The sequence below is a fragment of the Fringilla coelebs genome (assembly GCF_963513975.1).
Source record: "Fringilla coelebs genome assembly, chromosome: 8".
Classification (NCBI taxonomy): domain Eukaryota; kingdom Metazoa; phylum Chordata; class Aves; order Passeriformes; family Fringillidae; genus Fringilla; species Fringilla coelebs.
This window is the reverse complement of record NC_140066.1, coordinates 31,828,401-31,853,065: the sequence shown is the minus strand read 5'-3', so window position 1 is coordinate 31,853,065 and position 24,665 is coordinate 31,828,401. Positions and strand designations below refer to the sequence as shown.

At 41.1% G+C, this 24,665-nt stretch overlaps 1 protein-coding gene across 1 annotated transcript in view; it reads right to left on the bottom strand.

Moving 5' to 3' along the window:
* INPP5F (inositol polyphosphate-5-phosphatase F) overlaps nt 1-15,015 on the bottom strand; it is a 39,800-nt gene extending 24,785 nt beyond the window's left edge. Inside the window, exons 1-2 of the mRNA XM_084210194.1 lie at nt 14,846-15,015; nt 2,208-2,288 (exon numbers count right to left, since the gene is read on the bottom strand). Of these exons, the coding sequence (XP_084066320.1) occupies nt 2,208-2,288; nt 14,846-14,942 (178 nt within the window). The 5' untranslated portion in view covers nt 14,943-15,015. The remainder of the gene's footprint in view (nt 1-2,207; nt 2,289-14,845) is intronic.
* Nucleotides 15,016-24,665: the final 9,650 nt, after the last annotated feature.

Genomic DNA, 24,665 nt, shown 5'->3' with positions numbered 1-24,665 from the left:
GCTCCTGCAGCAAAGTTCTCCTGCTGAGCCTGGACAGAACCAACCAGCAATGTTAAATATTTATACAACTTCTGCTGATAAAGTTTCCAGGTGACAAAGATTGATACAAGAATAAGTAATGAAGACAGGTTACTGTTACAGACTGCTAGATGATTCAGCCTGAGGATAACATCAAGCTACACTGGAATATGATCAAGTTCATTGAAAATAGCAGGTTTGAGGAGAGCTGTGTGAGACACCTCAGTCAGCCCTCTCCTTGTCACTGCAGCCTGATGGATGACACTCATCAGGAAACAGCAGCAAATTCCAGCAGCTCTCAAAAGAAAAGTAAGGATAAATAGCTGGAGGCTGTCTTTAGACATTCAATAGTAGAAAACAAGACACCATTTATAGGACAGTTGCATCACTAAATACCAGAATATCTACAGCAAAAAGGATGAACAGTTTGTGATGGTGGCATCTGAACAAGGCAGAGATAAAAGGAAACACTTCCACTGACCTAAGGAGCAGCTGAGTGGAATACTTGGATGTGCTTAATTGATTCAGTAGCTCTATAGGACACATGGAAAGAAGAGATATCAGGCTTATTACCTGATAATCTTAATTTACCTGACAACAGCAAGATGACACCCCTTGAAGTATCACACTCTGGGGAAAGTTTCAACTCAGATTTCATAAGCAGAGGAAGCAGCTCACAATAAACACACATGCAAAGATCTTCAGTTGCCACAACACACTAAAAAACCTTCCAGAAAGAATCTGAAGTCTCCCTTTTCAAAGGCTTTTATAACTAGACTCCCTAGGGAAAAGGGGGGAAGGCTTTTGTGTACCCAAGGGCCTGGTTTTAAAACACCACACCCCACACAAACACAAAAAACATATGTAAAAACCAATCACTGAGCACTTTCCCACAGCAGAAAAAGGTCATTTCTGGAGTTTAGCCATCATTCATCATGGACAGCACATGCTGACCAGCACAGACAACCTGGATGAAGAGAAGAGAAAATGAGATGGCAGAGTCTGAACCACTTCATAGCACCAGATTTGAAAAAGGGTGGCTGAATAAATCTGGAGAATGAGCACACAGACAAAAATATCAGGTGAACTCAAAGAAGATGAAGTGATGTGACTAGAAGGAGGACATGGCCATGAACTTCATGGAGAGGTGGGCTCTGAACTATTACTCCCAGAACCAGCAGCAGGGGTCACAGTACCTGTGGAGCCACCCACAGTAATTCCTAGGATTTATGTGCCCTACACTCATGCCAGGGTGTCCCAGTCCCTGCTCTCCATCCCATTATTGCCACCCTGAGCAATCTGTTTCTATTCAAGGCACCACAAACATCTGATCCATTTCAGCACTTAATCCATCCTGCCCTCCTGGAACACACTTGAAACTTTACCTGTATTGATCATATTGCCAGCACTACTTTAAATGCAGGGTGTAGGCACTCACAAAAACAATGGCACACAGCAAGGGTTTATGGTCACCTTTCCTACCTGCCAGAGAGCTCTGCCTACTGGCAGAGCTATCTTGCTGGACAAAGCTGCTGTATATCACAATAAATACTTATTATGGCTACAGGAATTTGCAGCTGATAAATCAAAAGGAGTACTGACCTTATTTTACAGGAAAACATTACTACTATCAGTTAGAGACAAGCTTATCATTAAAATAACAATGAATTCTACACCTGCTTGAGTTTTACAGCTCTGTCATTTAACTGGAAACAGTTTAAGTGTTCCTCTTGCTTTCAAATATTCCTCTACCAAGGCAGCAATTTTTCTTCAGGTTTTCATACAGCATTGAGAATTCAGGCCTTATACTTTTGTGAAAGCTTCCTTTATTACTTTTTGCACTGTACCACAGGAGAACAACAGGAATCTCCTTGAAAGGATTATTCCAAAAGATTTAGGAATTTTATAAATCTCACATGGAGATTCAGATAGAACTTCAAATACAAGTTTCTACTATTTGTGAATGCAGGTCTCTGTTTTTACAAAACAGTGCCAAACCACAATACACTCACAGGAGAGCAGAGTGAATTTGCATGTGCAGCTATAACAGAATCACCTTGACAAGTCCATTTGGGGAGTCCAAAGAACACTACACTGCTCCAGTGGAGCTAAGCAGTATTATTTGTAATATCACAGAGCTTCAGCAGTAAACAAATAAAAACCCCATCAGAAGAGAACAAAGCACATACCTGTGTGAAGCTGGACTTTCCCAATGACTCCCTCTACCAGGCCCAGACAAATGGGATTCCAAGCCAAAAGAAGATCAGTGGCTGCAAAAAAGAACAAAGCTCCTGTTTTTAAACAGTAAATCAAACAGGACAATTAAACTGAACAGTCACCCTCTCCACTTTCCCCACCTTAGAGGGTAGAAAATGTAAAATAATTCCAGCAATAATAAGATGATGTATATGTCCATTTTTGCTTGCTACCAAGTAGCTATGAAAAAATGACTAAGTTTCCAACATAAAGCCCTACCACAGATAAGGGGAAAAGTAGCTTTAGGCAGCAGTAATTAAATTCAATGGAGGCTTAATTCTTCTCATATCCAGTAGAATTTTTAATGTAAGCAAAAACTTTACATGGCTGTAGTGAAACTGGATAGAGGTCACTGAGTTACCAGCACAGCTTCAAAAACCCAGCAGATGTTGACTTTCCCCCCCAGCTCCCTCCCATTTGTATCCAATTACTATTACTTTCACATCCTCTTTCTATAAACACACACACACAGAGGCACTTCCCCTTCTCTTAAAACACCCTCCACAAGCACATGGAATACCAAAGCACACAAAGTGAAGGTTTAGGTTTCTGGTTCTCCTACTCTTAACAAATTCCAGAGAAACACACAGGAAGTAGAAGAGAAAGCAGGAAGAAAAATAGTTTCTAACTGTGCTGCAGTACCTGTTCAAGGATTTGAGAGTGGGGGAAAGAAGGAAATTCCTAATGCAAATCTTTAAAGTGAAAACAAATACTTCAAAGCAAGTATCTGTGTAGGACAGAAAAATCTCAAAGGAGAAGTTTTTCTATACTGTGAAGGACAAGCTTGTTATTATTTACCAGAACACACTTGTTCCAAGGTAAAATAACTTCTCCAGTTTTAACATCCAGACAAACTGAGTATCTTATCTATTGGTGTAAGAAGATGAATATTTGAAAGAACAAACTCACAAAAGAGTACAAATCATCTACATGAACACTTTATCTACAATACCTTCGTTTCTTCGCATAAATCTGACATCTGCAGGTGACAGTATGATTTTTTTTTTTTTACAGTTGTTTTAAAACACTGAATTCTCCTTGAAACATTTGCAATTCAGGCCTTGATATTCCAAGAACACACATTGTTTTCCCAGCTTCCAGCATAAGATTTAATAGTACAAGATTCAGCTAATTTCCTCATTAAATACAAGCATTTCCATGAGCTGCAGCAGCAACGGCTGCAGTCAGGGTAGATGTGGAATAAACTCATTAAATGGGATGGATCACATGTGCCTGGACACAGACAAGCAAGAATTAAAAGCCCACAGCAGCAGAATTTAAAGCAATGTTTGCAGCAGCATGCAGGGCTGCAATTAATGTCTGTAACCATGCTGGACCAAATTCCTGTTTCTTCCTTTCTCTGGAGAGTGACTTGAGCTGCACAGAACCTCGTGTGAATCATGGCAGAATAAAATGAACTTCCTGGGGAGACTAACACAGCTGAGCATCAGGGAATCAGTGGCAGTGAGTATGACAGGTTTGATGTGCCCTCAATCCTTGCTGAAGCACCTAGACACATCTTGTATCCTCCTGGCAGATTTGTGCTCATATAAAAGAAGTCTAGAACAGCCTGAGCTCAGTTTCACTCCAAGTAACACACAGGAGAATCTCTGTGCTGAGTGGGAAACCTGCATTGGCAGCAAGGAGGAATGCAGGCAGCCTTCCTCACTCCCAAACCTTCCACCTTCTTTCCCAGTTTTGTCTAAACCCTGGGACTCTTCTACAGCTGCACTGTCTCACACTTCATCTACTTATTGCTCCCTTTGTAATTAGCCTTAAATTCACATTTCCACCAGCCAGTGATATCAAGCAGCAAACAGAGCCAGACACAGGAGGAATTAAAGAAACAAATCAGTGAAGGTTTACCATGGCTACTATAAGCCTGGTAATCTAGAAGACATTCTGTCTTTCTAAAACTCTGATTTCCTGCTGTGATAAAACTGTTAGAAAGAAAACCTCACTTGCTATCCAGAGCCCTCCTCTAGGAGTTTACAAGAGAGAAAAAAATGAGGAAAAAAGATTTTGTTTTAATTAGAGGAATAAGGAAACAAAATTTTAGACCCACCAGTAAAAGGACATAAGAAAATAGAACATCTTACACAGATGTTTTATAACTACTGTGGGTTCCTGTGACAGAGGCAGCACCAAAAAATCCAAGTGTTCTACAGGAATCCTCCTACCCCAGCAACAGAGGCACAATGAGAAATGGCTCTAAACTTTAAGTACAGACAAGCTTTGGAAAAGAAGAGAATACATTTGGAATCAAATATTCCACTCTGGAATATCTGGAATGCAAATATTCCACTTTCAGAGTTAAAAGGCAGCAAATAGAGATCCACCAGCTGGGCAGCACTGGCTCTCAGGTCAGTGTCATTATCAAGCTACCCATGGTAAAGGCTGACTGCTTGGAGAAAATTTTCCATGGGTAAGGCAGGGCACAGAGGAAAAAAAGAAATACTTAGCAATATATAAGGGGCTTACCATGTTTTTCTCAGTCCTAGAAAAAAGAAGCCTTACAGGAGAGATGTTTGTAGGCTATGAAAAAACACCAATTGTGGAATCACACTGACTTCCTTTTGATGACAGCATCACAAAATTTGTTTTTCTTACACTGTTTCTAGAGAACTTTCTATAGGAAAGTATGTGTGACAGCACAGAGGCAAGGCAGTTTTTTAAAATTAAATAAAGCATACCTGGTTCCAACCTGATTAGATCTTTGTTATTGGTTAGAATTCAGTTTCCTGTGTGACAACCATATCTCAGATCAGAGCCAATACCCAACCATGCTGAATAAATATCACTACAGAAAATACCAATATGAACCTCTTGCTCCTGATGAGTGCACTCTGGAAATAAGAGATGGATGAACCAAACAAAACAAAACTTTAAATATAATTTCCCCAGCCATCCCCAAAGATGGGCTTCCAAGCTGGGTGCACTCCTTTTCACTCTGTATAGGAAAAAGTTGCCTCCAACTTTTGCCTAACACTAAAATTGATCAAGACTGTTTCCTTGCAGCCATTTGGTAAAACAGGCAGCAGCATTCTCCAGTCACTATCCTGTATCTTTGAAAATTATAACCACTCTATATTTAAAATCATTACATAAGCAAAGATTCAGAGATCCAAAAATGTTAACTGCAAGCCTGCAGGGTATAAGTATTTAACTGTATCATATTTTACAGAATTTAAGAGGCAGCCTAAGATGGTAGACAGTGATACAGGCTGCAGAAGGTATCCACATCCTTTTAAGATTATAAAAATAACCCTAACAAAACAAAACTGAAAATGTTCAGTTCAAAGTTTTCAGACATGAGACCTGGCCACATTTGACTGCTGAGTGGTGAAAGAACTCATGACAAGTTTGATTCTTTTTTAAAGAAATGCCTATCAGTAAGAATTAACCACCACAAGGCCCTATCAAAAGGAAACTCTGAACTTTCCTTAGAGACAACACAGACAATGTTCTCAGACATAATGTGAAATACAACTTATCAATCATCACTCTTGTTTCCCAACACAAACTTAACTTTCTATAAATGTCATACTAGTCCTCTTTTGAACCTCACAGAGCCAGGAATAAAAACTTATCAGCTTTACACTACAACACAGGGATGTTGAAACAGACTTCTTACAGTATTGTGCTGATGATAAAAGAGCAGTGCCAAAACAGTCATTGTCAATGAAAGCAGAAAGTCCAGAAAGATTCACTGCGAGCAGCGAGATGAGTCCCAGGGAAGATCTTCCCTGACTTGAGGAATTCTCTGCTGCCCTCAATGTGTTTAAATTTGAGAACTGCCAGTGTTTGACAGGCCTTAACACTCTGATGTATACACTCGCTCACCAAGCTTCCTGAAGTACAAAATTGCTCATTCTCTCTTTCCCTCATCCTACTAAATAAATTCAAGCTACTGAAACAAATGTTGGGGTTTTTTGCTGATTCCTGTCAGAGATAAATGGCCACTGCAATGCATTTACCGTTCCCAGTGATTGTATCAGCATTCAGCTGCAGCACAACAGAATATCAGTCACAAATTCAGAACAAAACCAGCTTTGATGTGATTGACTTCCACCACCACCACCACCCTCAGAGCAGCACACAGAGCCCTGCAGCACCAGATAAAGTCTCTTTAATTCTTTGTGTTTACACCAAGATAACCCTGATAAAGATGATACAAAAGCAACTTGGAAGAGCATCAAAACCCAAAACTGCTTTCTGGCTTTTTCTGCAGTCTACCACCAGCTGAGTTGGTCCAAGGTCAGGCCCAAACTCTGATTAGAAAACAAACCACTGCTTTGGGATAAACCACTTGCTCAACACAGAATGGCTGGAGGCAAGGCTGGGGAGGCAAGGCTGGCAGCTTCTTCTGGAGAAGGCATGGAAGAAAAGAAGATTTAATTAGCTATCATTTGAATCCAGCCCATACTGCCTGGCTCAATCCATTGAATAGCTGTAATTGTTTCTCTTCCAACCCTGCTGTAGTTCAGAGGGCACACACACCTCTCATCTCCCTTGGTGTTGGCATTTGGGAGTGAACCTCAGGTAGGAAGTGTTTCCTGACAGTGTGTTCAATATAAAACATGCACATCATCACTGGAGTTCCTTCAGGCTACACCTAAGTGAATGAGCATGGACATTCATGTGGCAATTCTCAAAAAGTCTTCCTGGAGTCTGACAGAGCATTGCTTCTCCATCATTTCTGCCATTCAACACAAGCCAGAGATATTTATACAGAAAAAATAAAAGCAGAATGACTCACTACGTACAGCCAAAATAAATCATGCAGCTCTGCTAATGTAAATCTTAACACCAGAAGTGTTAATTTTCAGGAAGAAGCTTCAATATTTTAAAATAGATTTCAGGGGTTGTTTTTTTTTTTCTTTAAATTGTGTCTGCCTTAGATCAAAAACAACTGCAAGACTTTATTATTAGCATTATTTGACCTTTATGACCTCCTATGGCTTCTCAAAAGAAAGTCTGCTTCCAAGTTCCAGTTCATCTTTGAATAGTGTTCTGGAATTTTAGCCGGGATTAAGAGATTACAAATTAACTGGGAAGACTTAAGAATATAAAGTTGAACCTCTTTCTCTTGGAGGAAATAAAGTGCTACTTATGCAAATAAAACTTAGGCTAATTGAGTTTTCCTTTCAACACAGATTTCTAAAACTGTCTTTAAGCTACTTGCAGAAAGATGAAGCATTAAGACATTGAGCATTACAAGCTCTTAATTGTTATGAAGTGTTACTTGCATGTTCTCCTCCAAAATTTAAGCAAGTTATCCCTTCAGCTAATCACCTGCTTTATTGGGACACTTCCCTTCAATATCTCTGCATTAAAAGAGAAGAACACAAACAGGTCAAGTACAATTTAGTGACAGATTTAAAGCAGTGGGGATGGCTGCACACAATAACAGACATTTATAGTGCTGCTGCCAAAGCAGGAAAAAGCAACTACCAAAAATGAATCCCTACTACTCATCTTGATAAAGAAATACTTCTTTGTATTCTGGTGCACTCAGAAAATCCCTTGAGTCACCAGGCATTGCTTGGGAAACTGGAAAACATACTGAAAATGTTCAGTTGTCTGGAGAGTGTCCAGTGCTACAGGGAATTGCACAAGGAACCCCTATGCTAGAAGTGGAAACAAACTGCTGCCACCAGTGTTTGCTCCAAACAGAGTCTGACCCTCTGCATCAGTGGCCTCCAAACTTCTTTATCAAATGCCACACCAAGAAAAACAAAATTAGCACATATCCCAAATATGTATGTTTATTTGTCCAGTAGAACATGTAAATCATTTTTATTGCATGTATTATAGAACGTACAAAAAATAAGAGGTTTTTAATGGGTGAAATAAGCATTGTTTTAAAACAGTGTTTATTTTTATTAATGGTACAAAGTATTTTCTTCCCACACCCCCAGGGGACTGCCTTGAGCACCCACAAGGTGTGTGCACCCCACTTCAGAGACCACTGATGGCTAAATATATTCACCATACTTTTATGTGCACCTCAACCCTTTGAGATAAGAATCAGCTCCTCACATCCCTTCCACAAACCTGTAAATACCACTCAGAAAATCACCCAGCAGGGACTCTTAAAATGCAAATAAGTGCCAAGCCACTGGAGCTCAGAGGGTTGGTTTTTTGCTTGGTTGGTTTGGGTTTTTTTTGTTGGTTTTTTTTTTTTTTTACATTGAACTTTAGAGCTTCCTTTTATTCTTCACATTGCTGAACTCTGTTAGCAAACACATTTTCTCAGAAGTAAAACAGAAAAGGAAAAAATATCTTTTATCCTTCCAAAAGCAATAACTCTGCACTAATTAATATTATTCCACACCAACACACATTTATCCCCATTTTTAGCTGGCATTTCAACAAAGCTGAAGTTGTTTGAGGATATACCCTTAAAGCTAAGAAAGCAGTAGGTTGTCTGCAGTTTTTAAAATCCTATTTACTCTGCAAGAAGGAAACTATCAATCAGGCAGGAGAAAGATTTTATTCAAACCTACTTACAGACCTGACAGCTTAAACACTATGTTCACTCATTCTGAAAACTGTCTATTAAAAGTTTGCTCAGCTATAGCCATACTGAAAGAAGAACACAAGAAAGCTATTCTATGCTCAAAAAATTAAAATATAAACATTTACTGAGCAGAAGGATTTGACAATTATGGAAATTAGTTTGTTTTACTAATCACTGAACTGACTTATGCTAATGCTCCTTAAGAGCCATGGGAGAATTACAGTGTGAGCCAAGTTGAAGCAAGGTAAAGTTTTCCCTCACTGTTCTTCTGATGCCATAATTAAATTTTCTCTCTGACTGTCCAACTCATCAGTCTCAAAGCACAAGAAGAGTTATGGATTGAAAACAACTATTTCTAACACTAAATATGGGAGTTATACTCAAAAATCTGGCAAATGTTTCAGGAACAGACAGGATTTCAAGCCACTACCCCCCCTCCCCCCAATATTCCTCCCTTTATTTCTATTTTCTTTTAATTGTTGGGGACAGTTTGACTACTCAGATAACAAGCAGCAACATATTATTTAAATGTTACTGAAAGGCAGGCAAATATAGGGAAAAACTTAACCATCCCCTCTATGTACAAAAGTTACTAGTTTTCCTTAACTGAGAAACAGACAGGGAAAAAAACTCAAAGATAACAATTAATGACAGACCAGCTTCTTTACCATTTACATCTTGCAACTACCTCTTGGGCAAGGTCATTTACTTTTAAATTTGGCTCAGAATTCTGTTTTCCAGTTCAAAAGATCTTCAAGGGCCTTGTTTTCAGTGTTTCAGAGACTCAGCAAACACTGCTCCAGGGCTCTATTCAAGTGAGGTTTCTGCTTTAAAAGGAAAACCTCAGTGTTCAAGTGCTATTTCATTCATTTGGGTTCAGCTTTTCAGGAAAAAAAGTCCTCTCCCAGTTTTTATTGGGGAAGATGTTTGGAGCAAGAAAATACAACTGATGATTAAGTATTTATATTCCTGTTTACTAAAGCCAAGCTTTAATAAAAACCAGTTTCTGCACTATTTCCAAATTCTTCCTCTTGATACACAACCAATAATTTCTCCTCTTCTTGATACTCCACTCCCATTACTTTATTTTTTATCCCATTCCAATCTGCAACAGTTGTTTTGAAAGAACACAAGCAGCACATCCAACAAGTGGCTGCCTTGTCCTGCAGTTCAGAGTTTTAAAACTTAAAATCACAAAGGTTTTCATGTTTCCTTACAAATATAGATGAAATATCAAAATATCACCCATTAAACTATGAAACAAGCTAACAAGAAGAGCAGTGTTCTCATGAAAAAACCACAAGCCCTTGGTACAGATGCAGACCTTTCTTAATTGAAATCAGTGTGCTCTGTTCTAAATATTCTAAGTATTTTAGCTGCAGTTAGTCTGCAATTTCCTACTCAATATTTAGTTAATACTAACTGATGAGATCAAAGATGAGTCACCTCTGCCAGCAAAAGACAAGCCAAAGAAATCCATTTGAATTTGATTCATTTTAACTTGGGGAGAAGGCAAAAAAAAAAAAAAAAAAACAGAAACAAAAAAGAACCAGCAACACCAGAATATCAAGATATGAGGAATTAGGAGTTTTTCCTGTATTTAAAACTTCATGCCATTTCAGCATGGATAGGAATTCCAAGAAATTGACACAACTGAGTTGGGGCAAGTTTGGCATTTTCAGAATTCTTCATAGAGGGAAAAGGAGAAAAAAAAAGAGAGGGGAACACCCTTGTCATATTCAACTCATCACCTGCTAAGACTCTACAGGAAAGTAAAGAAACACCTCAAGGTGTATTTAATTCTCACCAGGCTAGGCTTTAACACACTACCAACCCACTTAAGTCTCAGTTTTAGGTTTACTACACTCTATAAAAAGAGCTGCAAATGGAATTACAAAGTAGATTTTACTTATAAAAAGTAGAAAATAATTTCTCTCTGATAAATATATAGGAAGATCTCGCCTCAGAGTCAGAAACCAAAACAGTGACTAATGTATGCAATATTTAATCAGAGGAAGGATAAAGAGCAGCCCAGCCCACTCCCCTGGTCCCCTCTGTTCTCTTTCACAGGAAGGCAAAAGCAGCACCGGGGACCCAAGTGCTGCAGATTTTTTCAGCCTACATTCTCCAGCTAATGCAGATCAGCTCTGACATCTGGCTTGTCACAGCCGCCACAAGGACGTGGTGCTGACAACCAAGAGAGAGGAGGGAACAGAGGAACAGAATGAGCAAGCAAGGGTGAGAAACAGTGCAGTACCCACTGCAGCTAAAAAGGTGTCAAAAAACAGCTTGAGGTTCCTTCTGAAGTAACTTGAAATACTAAAGCTCCAGCCTCCTGTGGAATTCGTTGCCCAGAATAGATAGGCAGTTTCCAAGACGTACTACTGAAATTCAGGAAGGCAGTTTTGTATGAAATCATTCAGCAGCATGACTTCACACTCAGGCTGTCACCCCTCAGGGCCATGTCTGGGACTGCTCTGCAGAATAAAACTTAGCAATACACCTTTTGGTGGCAGTGGCATCATCATTAGCTCAAGGCCTTCACACAAAGGAACTGCTCTTGCTCCTCCAGTCTGCAGCCATGAAGAGCAGCTCAGGAATTCTGAAAGTCACTTCAACATGACTCCTGCAATGCCTTGGAGGAGGAAGGCAAGCACACAGCTGGAATATTAGACAGCCTTATGATCTGTGATTCAGAGATGACTTCACACTATCAGACTAAGACACCTAACCTGAAATGTGTCCCCTGCTACTCTGAAAATACTGTTTGGTAACACATCCCTCACTGAAAGTATTTAAAGTACATTGCTTCAGTTGCTGAGTCACAACCAATTTCAACAGATGAAATGAATTCTGTAACAATAAATTCCTGAAGTGTTTGTTTGAAACAAATGCTCATCTGCCTCTAGTTTACAGTTCCAGAGGTAAAACACAGCTTAATCCATCTTACTCTTTCAAGAAGAGGCAATGAAGTCTTTGAGTATGACATCCCCAAAAGCTGGGTTAGATTAATTCTAATCTGTGTATCCCTCAAAATATTTGGTAGGTTTTTTCCTCCAGAGCAATGGGAATCAGCACAATTACAAGAAATAGTTTTAGTAGCAAGTGTTCCCAATCTTATTTGGCATAACTGCCTGGATCAAGTCCAACTCAGTGATAATAGAAGCTTTACACCATAACAGTCTCATTCCTTCTACTGCTGTTAAAAAATGCTGAGAAGGATTCGGTGTTTTTAAGACTTTTTAGCCTTTACACACACATATATATGTATACACATGCAAATACAAACACAGTTTATACAAACATCATCAATAAAAAATATTTCTAATCTGTGTGGAACTACCAGTCAGGAGCAGCCCCAGAGAGCATAAACAGAGTAATCCAAGAGTGAAATCCTGACCAAGACCTGATGTAAGGCATTTAAGGCATGGTTGAACAGCACATGATTTTTCACTACACTAAAAAATGTACACTCTCAACAGCCAAATTATTTTTAAAAAAAAGTCTATGATGCCAAAGTGATTCATGGATTTCCTGCAGGTGACTCATTAGTGCTTTCACTTTAGAGATTTAAAAAAAACCAGAAACATCTTGTAAACACAGGCTGACATCCTTCAAACGAGGGCCAACCTCAGACTCTGCTTATGGCAAATATTTACGAAGATTATTTGCCCTTTTTTTTTTTTAATTCAAGCTGTTATCTCCATGATTCAAAGAGGTCAGAAATACAGCTCTCAATATTGGCAAATTGCTGAACATGCCTCTACAGCTGAGGGAGGAGAGTACTTTCAAACTTAGCATCAGCTCTTTAGATTCAGACATACCCCCTCAAGTAATGACTTGCAAGGTTTACCAGTATTCTCTATTTCAACCTATGAATGTGCAAAGATTAATTCAGAGCAGCCTCTGTGAGACAAAATTTTTAAAACCAAGCCTCTGAAACCAAGCAGAGACACAGAGCTAGATCACAGCCTTTTGACAGATTATTAAACATGTCAATGAACACAAGTTATGACTTTGTTGTTTGTTTTTTTTTAACATGGCAGTGACTCATCACACAGAAATCCATTCACTCATTTCCGGGCATGAAATTGGCCTCAATAATAAATGGTCAAATGTAATAAAATTGTAAACTTGAGGATATGCAGTTTTGTCTTAATACAAGAAAGAGCTATTGATCCAAGAAACTCTTCCTGTGAGAGAACTGTTTCTTTCTTGGGCTTACTTTCAACCTGCTAAGGTATTTCATTTCACAGACCTGGAGTCCACTGTCAAGAAGATGATCCACAGAGAGGGCTAGAAAAACAAAGCTGCAAACACATGGAAATGGGAAAGCACTGCTAACAATTGAGAGTTTCAAGCAGGCCAGGGGACTTCAATATCACATTACCTTTAGTTAATCTGCAGGTCACACACAATAGGGATCACATGGAAACTGCCTGAAAATGCAGAGGCAGGCACAGGACAAAATGCTGCTGGAACAGCAGGCAGACAAACTGCTGGGCATTGGCAAAGCCTCCAGGAGGTTAAGGGACACCAAGAAAAAATAAAACACAGCGATGGCTGCGTGAAAGCAAGGCACTGATCCTTTTAAAAGTTGAAGTTATCAAACACTAATCTCCAGAACTAGAGATCATTAGTTGTTTTAATTACTGTGCGTCCAGGAAGAGCTTTCAGCCCATGCAGATGGCTGTAACCATCACAAACCTAAACCTGAGGGGTTTTCTCCCCTGTGAAAGCACACATTTCACTGACCAGCAGTACTGTCTGCTAGCTTAACACCAATTATTTTGTAAGGTCACTTGCAAATCAAAGTATTGCTGGATTAGTGAAGTTGATGAACAAGAATTAGCCACGCTAACTTGACACAGATTGCAGTTTTATCTAAGAGACATAAACTGCACTGAGAAGACACAACTCAAGGATGAAAACATAACTCAAGAAAGTGCAACAAGAAAAACAGTTCTCTGAAAAAACACAGATAACAACGGTATTTAATGTTTATGTTTAAAGTTTGCCCAGCCTTTCACAGAAGCTCAGGAAGTCTACTGTACTCAGATAGCCAGCCTGGTCAAATACATGTTTAGCCACCTCTTTTGGCATAACACAGATCCCAGTTTTAGAAAGCTGTAAGTAACATCCGTGCAGCCTGCCACATGTTTGGTGAAACACCCATCTACCTAGAGTTTCTTTCTCATACAATCAGGGTCAGAGGGGTCCTTTACATGAAAGCTACATATTAGAATCACAGAGAATGACAAAAACTCATAAAATGGTTTGGCTTGAAAAGGACCTTAAAGAACACCTGGCACCTGCCATGGGCAGGGAGCACACATGACACAAAGCAAGCGTGGCATTTTATTTTAGAGACACCTTTACTCCTAAAGGTAGGACAGGATAATTACCACCGTTTCAAAATTCCCTTTTACACAACTCCAGCTCAATTCTTGTTCGCGCTGCCTTCCCTTCAGACTTAAACTGACACACAGTGCAATTGTCACTTACACAGCCCGTAATCACTGAAAAATTCAGAAGCACTTTAGAAGCCACAGAATCACAGAACGTGAAAGGGCTGGAATGGGCCCTACAGATGACCCAGTCCCTGCCCAGTGTAGCCACCTGTTCATTTCTCCGGGAAGAGGCCACCACGGGACCCATCTGCCCAAAGACGCAATGCCGGGGAGCATCCCTTATGTAAGGCGGACACCGGCCCCGCACGGCCCCTCGCCCCAGCGATGCTGCCCGGGGATGACCCGCTGCCACCGGCACCTCGCCGGTCACACCAAGCGCGGAGCCCCGGGCGGGGGCAGCGCTGCTTTATAAGCGGGGAAACAACCGCACGGAGAGGCGCGGCAGCCGGGACACCGGGACACGCGTGACCTCCCGCGGCCCGGGGGACACGGGGCTGCTCCTGCGACCCGCGGGGCCACGGGCAGCGCTACCGACCCGCCGGGGACACCGCGCCGGCCCCGCCCGCCCCCGGCGCTCGGCCGGCTCCCAGCCCGCCCTTCCCCGCGCAGGCGGCGGGCGCGGCCGCGGGGGTCTCACCGGCTCGCAGCTGCAGGCTGCCGTCCCTCCGGCTGCACCACAGCGCCCGCTCCCCGCTCTGCAGGATGTAGTGGTCCTTGGCTTGGAACAGCTCCATGCTGGCGCGCCGGGAGCCGCCGGCGGAGGGGGACGGAGGGCAGCACGGCTGGAAGGGGCGCTCCCGCCGCTGCCGCCGCGCGCGGCCCCGGGGCGGAAGGGGGAATGGCCGGCGCGGGGAGCGCGCGCTCCCGAGCAGCCGCGCGCGGGGGCGCGCGCACGCGGGCGCTGCCCCGGAGCCGGAGCGCGAGCGGGCGGAGCGGGCGCGAGCTCGGGTTCCGCTCCCGCCGCCGCACGTGACAGCGCCCGGCCCCGCCCCGCGCGCGCTTAAAGGGACAGAGCAGGGGGCGGGGCCAGAGGGGGCGGGGGCTGCGCTGGAGGCGGGGTCTGTGTGGGGAAGGGCTGTGTGCCCCAGCCTGCCCGGCGGCCCTCAGAGGTCGTCTGGCTGTTTTCTCAGCCGCTTCCCGTCAGAGTGGCTCCCCTCAGATCACCTCCCTTCAGCCCGGCTCCCCATAGATCAGCTCCCCTCAGCCGGCTCCGCTGAGATGGGCTCCCCTTACATCTGCTCCCCTCAGCCCGTTCGCCTCCTCCCCCCTTCCCTCAGCTCTTTCTCCTCATACCCGCGCCCCTCAGCCCCTTTCCCTTCATTCCCTCTCTCCTCATCCCCTCTCCCCTCAGTCCGGATCTTCTCATGCCCTCTCCCCTCAGTTCCGCTCCCCTCAGCTTTCAGAAGGTAATACACCGTATAACTAGTAGTAAAAGGAAATCTCAGGACCATAGCACAGGGCTCATCGTTATTTTAAATATTTATCCAGAAGGCGGCATCTGATGAAAAGACAAATCATTCCCTCTGTCTCTTCTGCAGCACTGGAAAATGTACCAGCAAACTTGTCACTGCTACAGACCCTTCCCAGCCTTACTGAGGGCTTGTCCACAAGCTTCCAGAGCTTTTGTTTGCTCACAGATGCTGAAGTCCCACTCCCTGTGAAACTGAGGAAGAGGTGGACACAGACAGAAGGCATTCTGTCCTACATACAGCCCGGGCAGTGATGGAGCAGCTCTGGTGGGCACCTGGCGTCCCAGTGAAGGGCTGCTGGCGGCTTCAATTCGCAAATTAAAACATTTACCAGTTATTGTTAAACCACCTACAGAAGGAGAAAAACACTACTTTCAAACCACTCTCTGAAAAGATGGGTTTCTCTCATACTACATTTCTCCACTGATATATATTAGTGATGCTAGAAAACACTAAATTACTAAAGGACATTAAGAAATGAGAAATCTCATTATTAAATGTGAACATTCAAGAGCAAGGGAAGAGCTTGATTTTGGGAGGTAATGAGCAGCCAGTCTAAAAAAAGCATTTAAGTGCAGGCATTACTTTAGATGTATAATTTAAATAGCTTTAATTGAACATTAACATTTTTAAGATAAGCATGCACTTCAGAACTTTTCTGCTTTGGGACTAGGAACTGAGCTTCTCAGGGGGTCCAAGCATCATTTTTGCTCCCATGTCTTTAGTCTGCACTAGCATTGACTAAATATTTCTCTCTTGCAATATCATCTCTATTCTGCTTGTGTTTCCCAAGCAGTTCAGTGTTGTAGCACAATGCATAGGATCACCATTAAAATGCTTGCAGGAATTTCAAGGACAGACTTTTGTTTTTGCCCTTTTCCCCGCTTTGATCAGAGCTTTTTTTTTTCCCCCCCTGTGGGTAGTTTTCTGTTTGCATTCCATAGATTCACAGCTGGGTGCTGTTTTTTTGAGCCTTTCAGCTTTAGTTACCATAGGGGAAAAAACCTGAAAGATTAATTTTACATTTTTGCAATTCATTGTCACTAGCTGAGGGTAAGGAAATGCGTAGGCTTGCACTCTCTCAGTATTACCTGATTGCCAGCAGCTTGAGTTCAAGTTTAAATGTTGGTTAACAGAAAGGGATGTGATTTAGAGACACTCCACACTTGGAAGTACAATTGACTGGATAGATTGGACAAATACATCACTCTTCCTGAGGTGAAGGGTACCAGATTTGGAAATGGCACTGTAGACAGGGGGAGGAACTTAATTTCTAAAGGGTGGCCATTAAAAATGCTCCTGGCAGCTCAATGCTCCTGGCAGCTTCCAGAGAAACATTAGAAAATTCTTGGGTCATCTTTTTTGATGCCAAAGTAACTACAGAACCCTTTCTTGTTACCCTTTGTACTCCTTGCCAGTTTTTAACCCACCTGTGCTTTGTCCTTTCTATTTCCATCCCTTGGTGTCCAAGGCAACACCTCTGTATTCCTCCCTGGCACTCCCTACCCACTTCCATGTGCTTCTGTTTTCCTTTGGAGCTTAGGGAGGTTCTCTTAGTGAGGTTTCTTTCCTCTTCTGAAATATGTTTTTGAGAAAGCTTTTGTGTGCTTTTTAGAGAGGGTCTGTTGTGCATTAAACAGAGACTGAAGAGTCTGTTTTGTGAAGGAACGTCCTCAGAACAAGAGTAGCACAAGAGGGTCTCCTGGCAGGCAATATAGTGGATAAAAGAGATTTGTTTGGGACTAGAACATTTTCTGAAGTGCCTGTAAATGTACTACTGAAAAATAGTTGTGCGTTGTGTTTTATAACAGAAAAATACAAAACTACTGGCATGAACATTAGCTTTTTGGCAAGAAAATGAAAACTCTCAAAACCCGGGGAAAGCAGCTCTGCATAAGAATTTTTGCCTGAATTTATTTTTAGCTTTCTTTTCACTGAAGAAGCTTTTTGTGGCAGCTGGAGTTATATCTAAAGGAAGAGGAACCCTGGTATTTCCTCCTTCGCCATGAAAATCTCTTACTTGCAATGGGAATATTTCTATTTCAGTGAGCACTAGGAAGAGAACAACCTTCTCCCTTCAAAGCAATGTGTATGTGGTTAATATCTGCAATACACTCTATGGCTTATGGACAGTGTATTGATTTCCCTCTGTTGCACTGGCTCTTAAGAGCAAATCAATGGGACCATTTTCAAAAATAAATGAGAATGTTTTGATTGTCTACGATTCTTTTATTCTGGAATTGCAAATTGCACTTTGCCAACTACCAAGCTGGTGCACACAAAGAGATTCCTTACTGTGTTGTTGGGCTGCCTTCCTCAGTCAAAATATGGTTTATACTATACCAAGGCCACATTTAATTCATCATTTCTCCGAAGTAAACAGCAGGCTGTTCTTCACGGCCATTGTAATCAAATTTGCATCTCATTTAAAACAGATTCTACTCGCTTTTCCTCAGTCTGAAGAAGTTAATGGTTTTGTTACCCTTTGGAAGAACTTCTCTCCCTTTCTTTACTTTTAATTTGGGCTTGGGTTTTTTTTCTAAAGAGCAAAATAGCTCACATCACATAAAGAAAAATTCTGCCTTTAAAAAGGATAAAAAGTAAAATTTCAGGATCACTGGATTTTGTCTTTTAGGAAAAAAAAAAGATTTTTAAAAGGTTTTTTTTCTGATACCATTTAGCCAATTTGAATTCATTTTACAATTAGCTTTCTTGGAAGTTGCTTTAACTTCCCTAGGGTTTTTTTTCCATTTTAATATTGTAGAAACAAAAAACATCATCATCTTTGTAATTTTACTGGTGTTTACTGGATCCAGCTTCTTCCTCAAGATGTATCAGTAGATTAGACAGTAAAACATCAAAAGTAAATATATATATATATATATATATATAAAAAACTATAAATATATAGTTTATATATATAACTATATATATATTCAATTGAAATATATATGTATGTATGTATATATATATATATGCATATATATATATATGTATATATATATATTCAAATTTTGCATAACTAACTTTTTATTTTTGCATGATTGGGAATACTGTGGAGGCCTCAAGCATCAAATGACACCTGAAGAACACAGTAGATGCCAAGTGCTGAAGTGTTATACATGTCTTTTTGTCACTTTTCCCTTGGTTTGGCTGCCCTAGGAAAAGGAAATGTATTAGCTATTCAGTGCAAAAATCTGTCAGTCATATGTGATGGAAATAAATGCGGGAAAAGTGGGAGGGAGGGGTTGAATCACATTCTTCTTGCTCCCTGTCCTCCTGGCACTCATTATTTATACAATATTTATGAATGATTATGCACTGTTTACATTCATGTCATGCCCAGGAGCTCCAGTTCTGATAAGGATCCCCACTGTGCGAGGTGCTGTGCAGAGCCAGCAGTGTCTGCTCAGATTCCAGGGATTTAGAGCCATTACAAAAGGCAAGGTCAATAACAGAATGAGGTGTTTAAGGGGTAAGATGATGAGGCATTTTTCATCAGCTTGGTACTCAGTGGTTTCAGCATTCCAGGATTTAAGCGTTACCGAGTTGTGATGGAAAATTACTTTATTACTCCATTCAATTAATACAGTTTTAACATAAACATTTATATGTTCCATTCTCTATATTGAGAATAATATGCTTTCAAAATAGCACTTGTACAGCTGCAGCAAAAGCCTATGCAACAAATTAACTTGGGGTCAAACTCTCCTTTCCTCACCCCAGAAGTTGTTCCAGAGGGAACTTTGCAGAGTAAGGTCTGACATGCTGTGACATTCACCAACAATACTGAATGCTGCTAAAGCCAGCTTAAATAATCCTTGCCTCCTTCCCAGCTGTGTGTTTCTATTCCTGTCCCATGCCTGTGCTGGATAGCCACAAGCATTTGTGCAGCATATTGTCAACTGGATTTGCAGATACACAATAACCTATTAAATATTATTTATGAAACTGGATATCACAGTAACTGAAGTCAGAACAAATTTACCTGACCTTACTGAGCAGAAGGAGCCTGATTTTGTGGGGTCACTTACCTTAGTGTCCCTCAGACAGTGCCAGAGTCCCACTGAGCTGAATCAGATCATGTCCATGCTATAGGTGTGTTAATGCCAGCCATGCCGAGGTTAGGAGGCAGTGCCATAGAATTGGAAAGGGTTTGGAGAACTAGACACATGCTGCTGAGGATCCACCTTCTGAACCATGCACACTTCAGAGGCTTTATTTAAGATTAGATCTAGTTTTGTCCTACAGACCCCTCAGCAGCTGGAGCCTGTCAGAGGCAGTTCTGAAGTACATCTCCTGTTTTGCGTTGCAGCTCTTAAGGAACTCAATTCATGTACTCACATATGGAACAGCAGAGCCCTGGGATGAGACTCAGAGAGTGTTATCCAAAGGAGCTTTTTCAGCTCCATCACCTTTCCCAAATGCCATGAGGTGGAACAGTAAGAGTGGTCTTCTGGAAGCCTTGCTATATCTCAGACAGATTCACCAACACAGATGAGGTGATTGCTTTTAACACTGAAAGTGAAATTACTCAGGCAGAAATTTGGAGCCATAAAAAACCTCACTGACACTCATATCCATGGGTCTCCAAGAGAACTCATATTTACAGAACCTCAGCCTCTCCATAATGCTGCATTTGCACAGCAGATACACCTCAGTGTTTAAGAGGAGTAGGGACGTGTGAAGTTCAGAAAGCGACACTCAACCCTCTCCTTCCAAGAGCAGAATCTCTAGCTGCCATGCAACAATTTAGGTCAAAAAACACTTATCAGCTTTTCCTTCATCTGTGGCATGTGGATAAAAAAGTCCTGTATAGATCTGGCAATCCTCAAGCTCTTGATGCTCAGTTAAGTACTGTGCCGGTAATTAGAATTCTTATGACTCTCAAAGGACAAAACCAGAAGATTAAAAGAACTTTATTTTCCTGTGAGATTATATGTTCTATACTTGAGTGACTGGGAGAGATGATCATACACAGGCTAAAAGTGTTTATTGCTGGCTTTGCTTTCCTTGTGCAATGCTATGTAGGTCATTGTCAAACCTAGGGAAGAAGATAGACATGAGAGGGAAAAAGAGGATTGAAAATCAGAAAGTGCGAGTCCTTGTCCTTGAACACATAGCAGGTTCTTTGCACCACACTTTTACATTCATGACTAAAGGTAACATTTGTTTCCTACTGTGCAAAAGTCTTATAGGCTGACTATATTGATATGTGTAAAATGTTTTAAATTGCCATGGCGACAGTTTACATTCGTATTTATATGCAGATAAATGAAAGCAAGGTCTATCTTTTATGGTAATAATAATAGAATAGAATTTATGTATTGTCATACCTCAACCAAATCAGGGAAGTTCTGTATTTTTGTTGGAGTCAGTCAGGTTCTGCATTTACAGGGGGGACTGCCAGTGAGAAGCAAGATTGGTGTGGGGCAAAGTGGAATAAGAGTCACATGAAACACTTGGCAATGTGCTTTTCACTTTGGTATTTTAATTATATTCCAACATCTACCTATCTGAACAATTTATATACTGCATTTCTGTAATAGGTTTTTACCCTGGCTCCATGGCCATTTGTAATAAATCAGAGGGCTGTAACACTTTGACAGGTATGGAGCTACACAAATGACTCAGCTTCACCTGATGTTTCTGAGATAAGGCCAAAGGCATTCCTAAACAAAATTTTAAAATATCCTAGAAACTGCCTACAAATGGTCAATTGCCTCTTTGGGGGAAGAGACACATGAAGAATTGCAAGGCACCCTTTTATTTATTAAGGCCATATACACCATTACACCATATAGCATGTAGGAGGAAATAGAACTATCCCTGAGTGATTCCTGAAGGGAAAATGACAAGCATGTGTTGTTGTTGCAGGAGTGACACTAGGTCATCAGTCTGGTAGAGCCAGCTGGAGACACAATCAGCTTGGAGAAGTAAGTGCTGACCTTTGAAAACTGACAGAGGATGAGGCCCCAGAAAGTAGGAAAAGTATTCAGGTTTCTAATTTCCTATTGTTTCCCAATGTCTGTGAAACCACTGGGCAGTTATAACTTCCTATATATTGAGGAATCTGTGCCACCATCCTGATCCTAACAAAGGGAAAGTAGGAAGAGTCACAGAATTTTAGATCTTTTCTTAAATGAAAAGAAAGAACAGAAAAAAACCCCAAAGTATGTACTTTCAAATACCTGCATGACAACGAAGTGTGAACAGTTAAGATAATAAACATGAGATTGAGTCAACATCCTTTCTTCTTATGGAAGTTTAGCAGACCTTGCCAATAGTTGTGTCTGCACTTTATACGATTTTTGATCCTGTTCCTTGTGATTTCCCTGTAACTACGTAAGGAAATATGGTCCCCTTCTGGCACCTCCACAGTCCTAACATTTGGGAATTTTCTCCTGGAGACTGGTTACTAACTGTTCACGCTCCAGTTTGGTGCTATTCTGGACCTTTGCCAATGGCCCAAATAATGGAATAACAACTGCACTTAGGAAACCAGGCTGGAGGGGTCAGAAAGCCTGCTGTGTATCAGAATTCCATCGTGAGCTCATTGTGGCAAGCTGAATAAATTACCTGAAATGAATTAAATGCCTGGCAAGAGGAAAAATTTTCAAGAATAATAATCATCTGTGTAAATACAAACTCAGGAACAGTTGGTTAATCAGGAGTTCTGGGGTAATCCTAGATCATAAACTGATGGAGGAGCCGGTAACAAAAAAGTGAAAAAGAAATCCATTTATACTACAATGAATACACAGGAGCATTATGCATACGACCTGTGCAGTAATCCTTTTACTCTGCTCTGAGTCAGACCTCAGTGGGAATTCTATATCCAGTTTGATACAACCATTTTAAGAATTATCTATAGAAAACAGGCCAAAGGAAATCAAGGGTAATCTGAACTTTCGAAGCTGTGATTTATTATTTCAAGAAGAGGGATTTTTTGGACTGGTTTCTCATTGGAAACAGGAAAACAATCTTTTGAAACACACAAGAATTGCTGGAAAGAGGACAAGAACAACTGGTTTCTTTGCCCAGTGTTGCTGAGCCATAGAATGGTGGAGGCTGAAAGGTACCTGTGGTTCAAGCCCTCGGCTCTCAGTAGGATCAGCCAGGGAAGGTTGTCCAGGTTCACATCCAGAGGGGTTTGGGTATCTCCAAAGAGAGTGACTCCACCCTCACACTGGGCAATCTGTGCCACTGTTTGACCACCCTCACAGAAAAATAAAAATTCTTAACTCTGAGTGAAATTTCCTGTATTTCAGTTTGCAGTCATTTCCTCTTCACAGGAAATCCATCCCCATCTTCTTTTCTTCCCCCCTTCAGGCATTTACACACATTGAAAATGTTCCCCCCTGAGTCTTTTCATTCTGAGTCTAAACAATCCCAAGTCTTATTCCAGAAAATACAAGTACTGAGCATAACCACAGGAAGAATGAGTTAGACAAACAAAGAATGAGTTAGAAACAAAGCATTTGGCTAAACAGGCCTGGGAATAGAGAGCTCAGTGACATTATCTGGGCACTGTCCACTGCTGGTGTTGTTTAAGAACAGGTTAGGCAAGACAGGAACGAGGTAATGTGATCTCTTCCTAGTCACAACCTACAAGGATTTGCTGCACCCTTAATTTTTATGAATCTCAGTCTCTTTGCCCATTTCCAAATTTCTTTAACCTTCTTTTCCCCCATTCCCTGTCTTTCTTGTCTCATGCATGGATCTGTCAAGCAGCAGTAGAAGTTTTTGCCAATCTGTCAAGCAGCAGTAGACGTTTCTGCAGCAATCCCACAGAACTGCAAATACTTGCCAGCTGCAAGAAATTGCAACACCCATCCTACTCTCTTTGCTTTCTGTGCCTCTTCCTGCTGGGTTCTGAGCCTTTGGAACAATGGGCTTCATGTCATGTCCTGTGTGCAGCTCTTGTGAGGTCACTGGCCATTATAAATATTGTGCAAATTGAACTTGGGCATCTAGAACCACTTGAGAAATTGTAGAATTGTCACAATTCCGTGGATTCAAGCACTTCCCTAAGGCTGTAGATACTTCACCAGAAGGTTTGGGCCACAGCTTCTCAATTTATTGTTTTAATTAAGAAAAAAAAGCCTCCTTCATAAGAGTTTTGTTTCTTTCTGTGACTTTTATCAATGCTTTTTTATTTTTTCTTAGGCAGCTGTTATAAGCTGTGGAAGGAAGAAGGGACAAAAGAGAGGAAAATTCCATTTCTCCCCCCTCAGACATATTTACCTCTTTGCAGAAAAAGCAGCCCTGAATATGCCAAGAAACCCACCCCAAAAAATGAGAAAGCAAACATGAACAAGTCCCCAAATAACTTTCCTGCTCAACTAAACCTGTTTGAAATGATGTTTCTGAGCCCAGCTGGTGCACCACGCAAGCAATTGTTCTGTTTGGCTGATTTGGTTTGCCTCAAGCTGCAATGTTAATTACAGTGAAAAAAATAAACACAAACTCCAGTTAAATTTGCTAACAATCCTAAAAATAGGAGCTCCTGTCCTGCTCTTAATCAAACACAGCATCCAAAAGCAAACACAATTTAATACTAACAAAACCAACCATGGTAATAGGATAGATTCTCAGTCAGAGTATGTAATTTTAAATATCAGTTTTGTTTAATATTTTTGATTCAGTTCAAGAAAGATAAAATGAAAAATTTATGTCCTGCCACAGCTTTATAATGCCTGTGGGGAAAGGATTTGGGGAGCACTGGGAATCAACACCACTGGGTTTTATAACTGACACTCAAATAATTCCCTGTGGTACTTGTAAACTGGAATAATGGGCACATGACCTATGCCATGGAGTATTTCATGACTGGAAAGCACTTTGGAATCAGGTAATTAAAAGACTACATAAGAACACACAGGAGCATGCAAAGTTCCCTGAGATGGAAATCAGGTGAAAAATAATCCCCAACAACTGTGATAATAGGATTCATTTGTGTGGTCATTACTCCGTCATCCAAAGAAC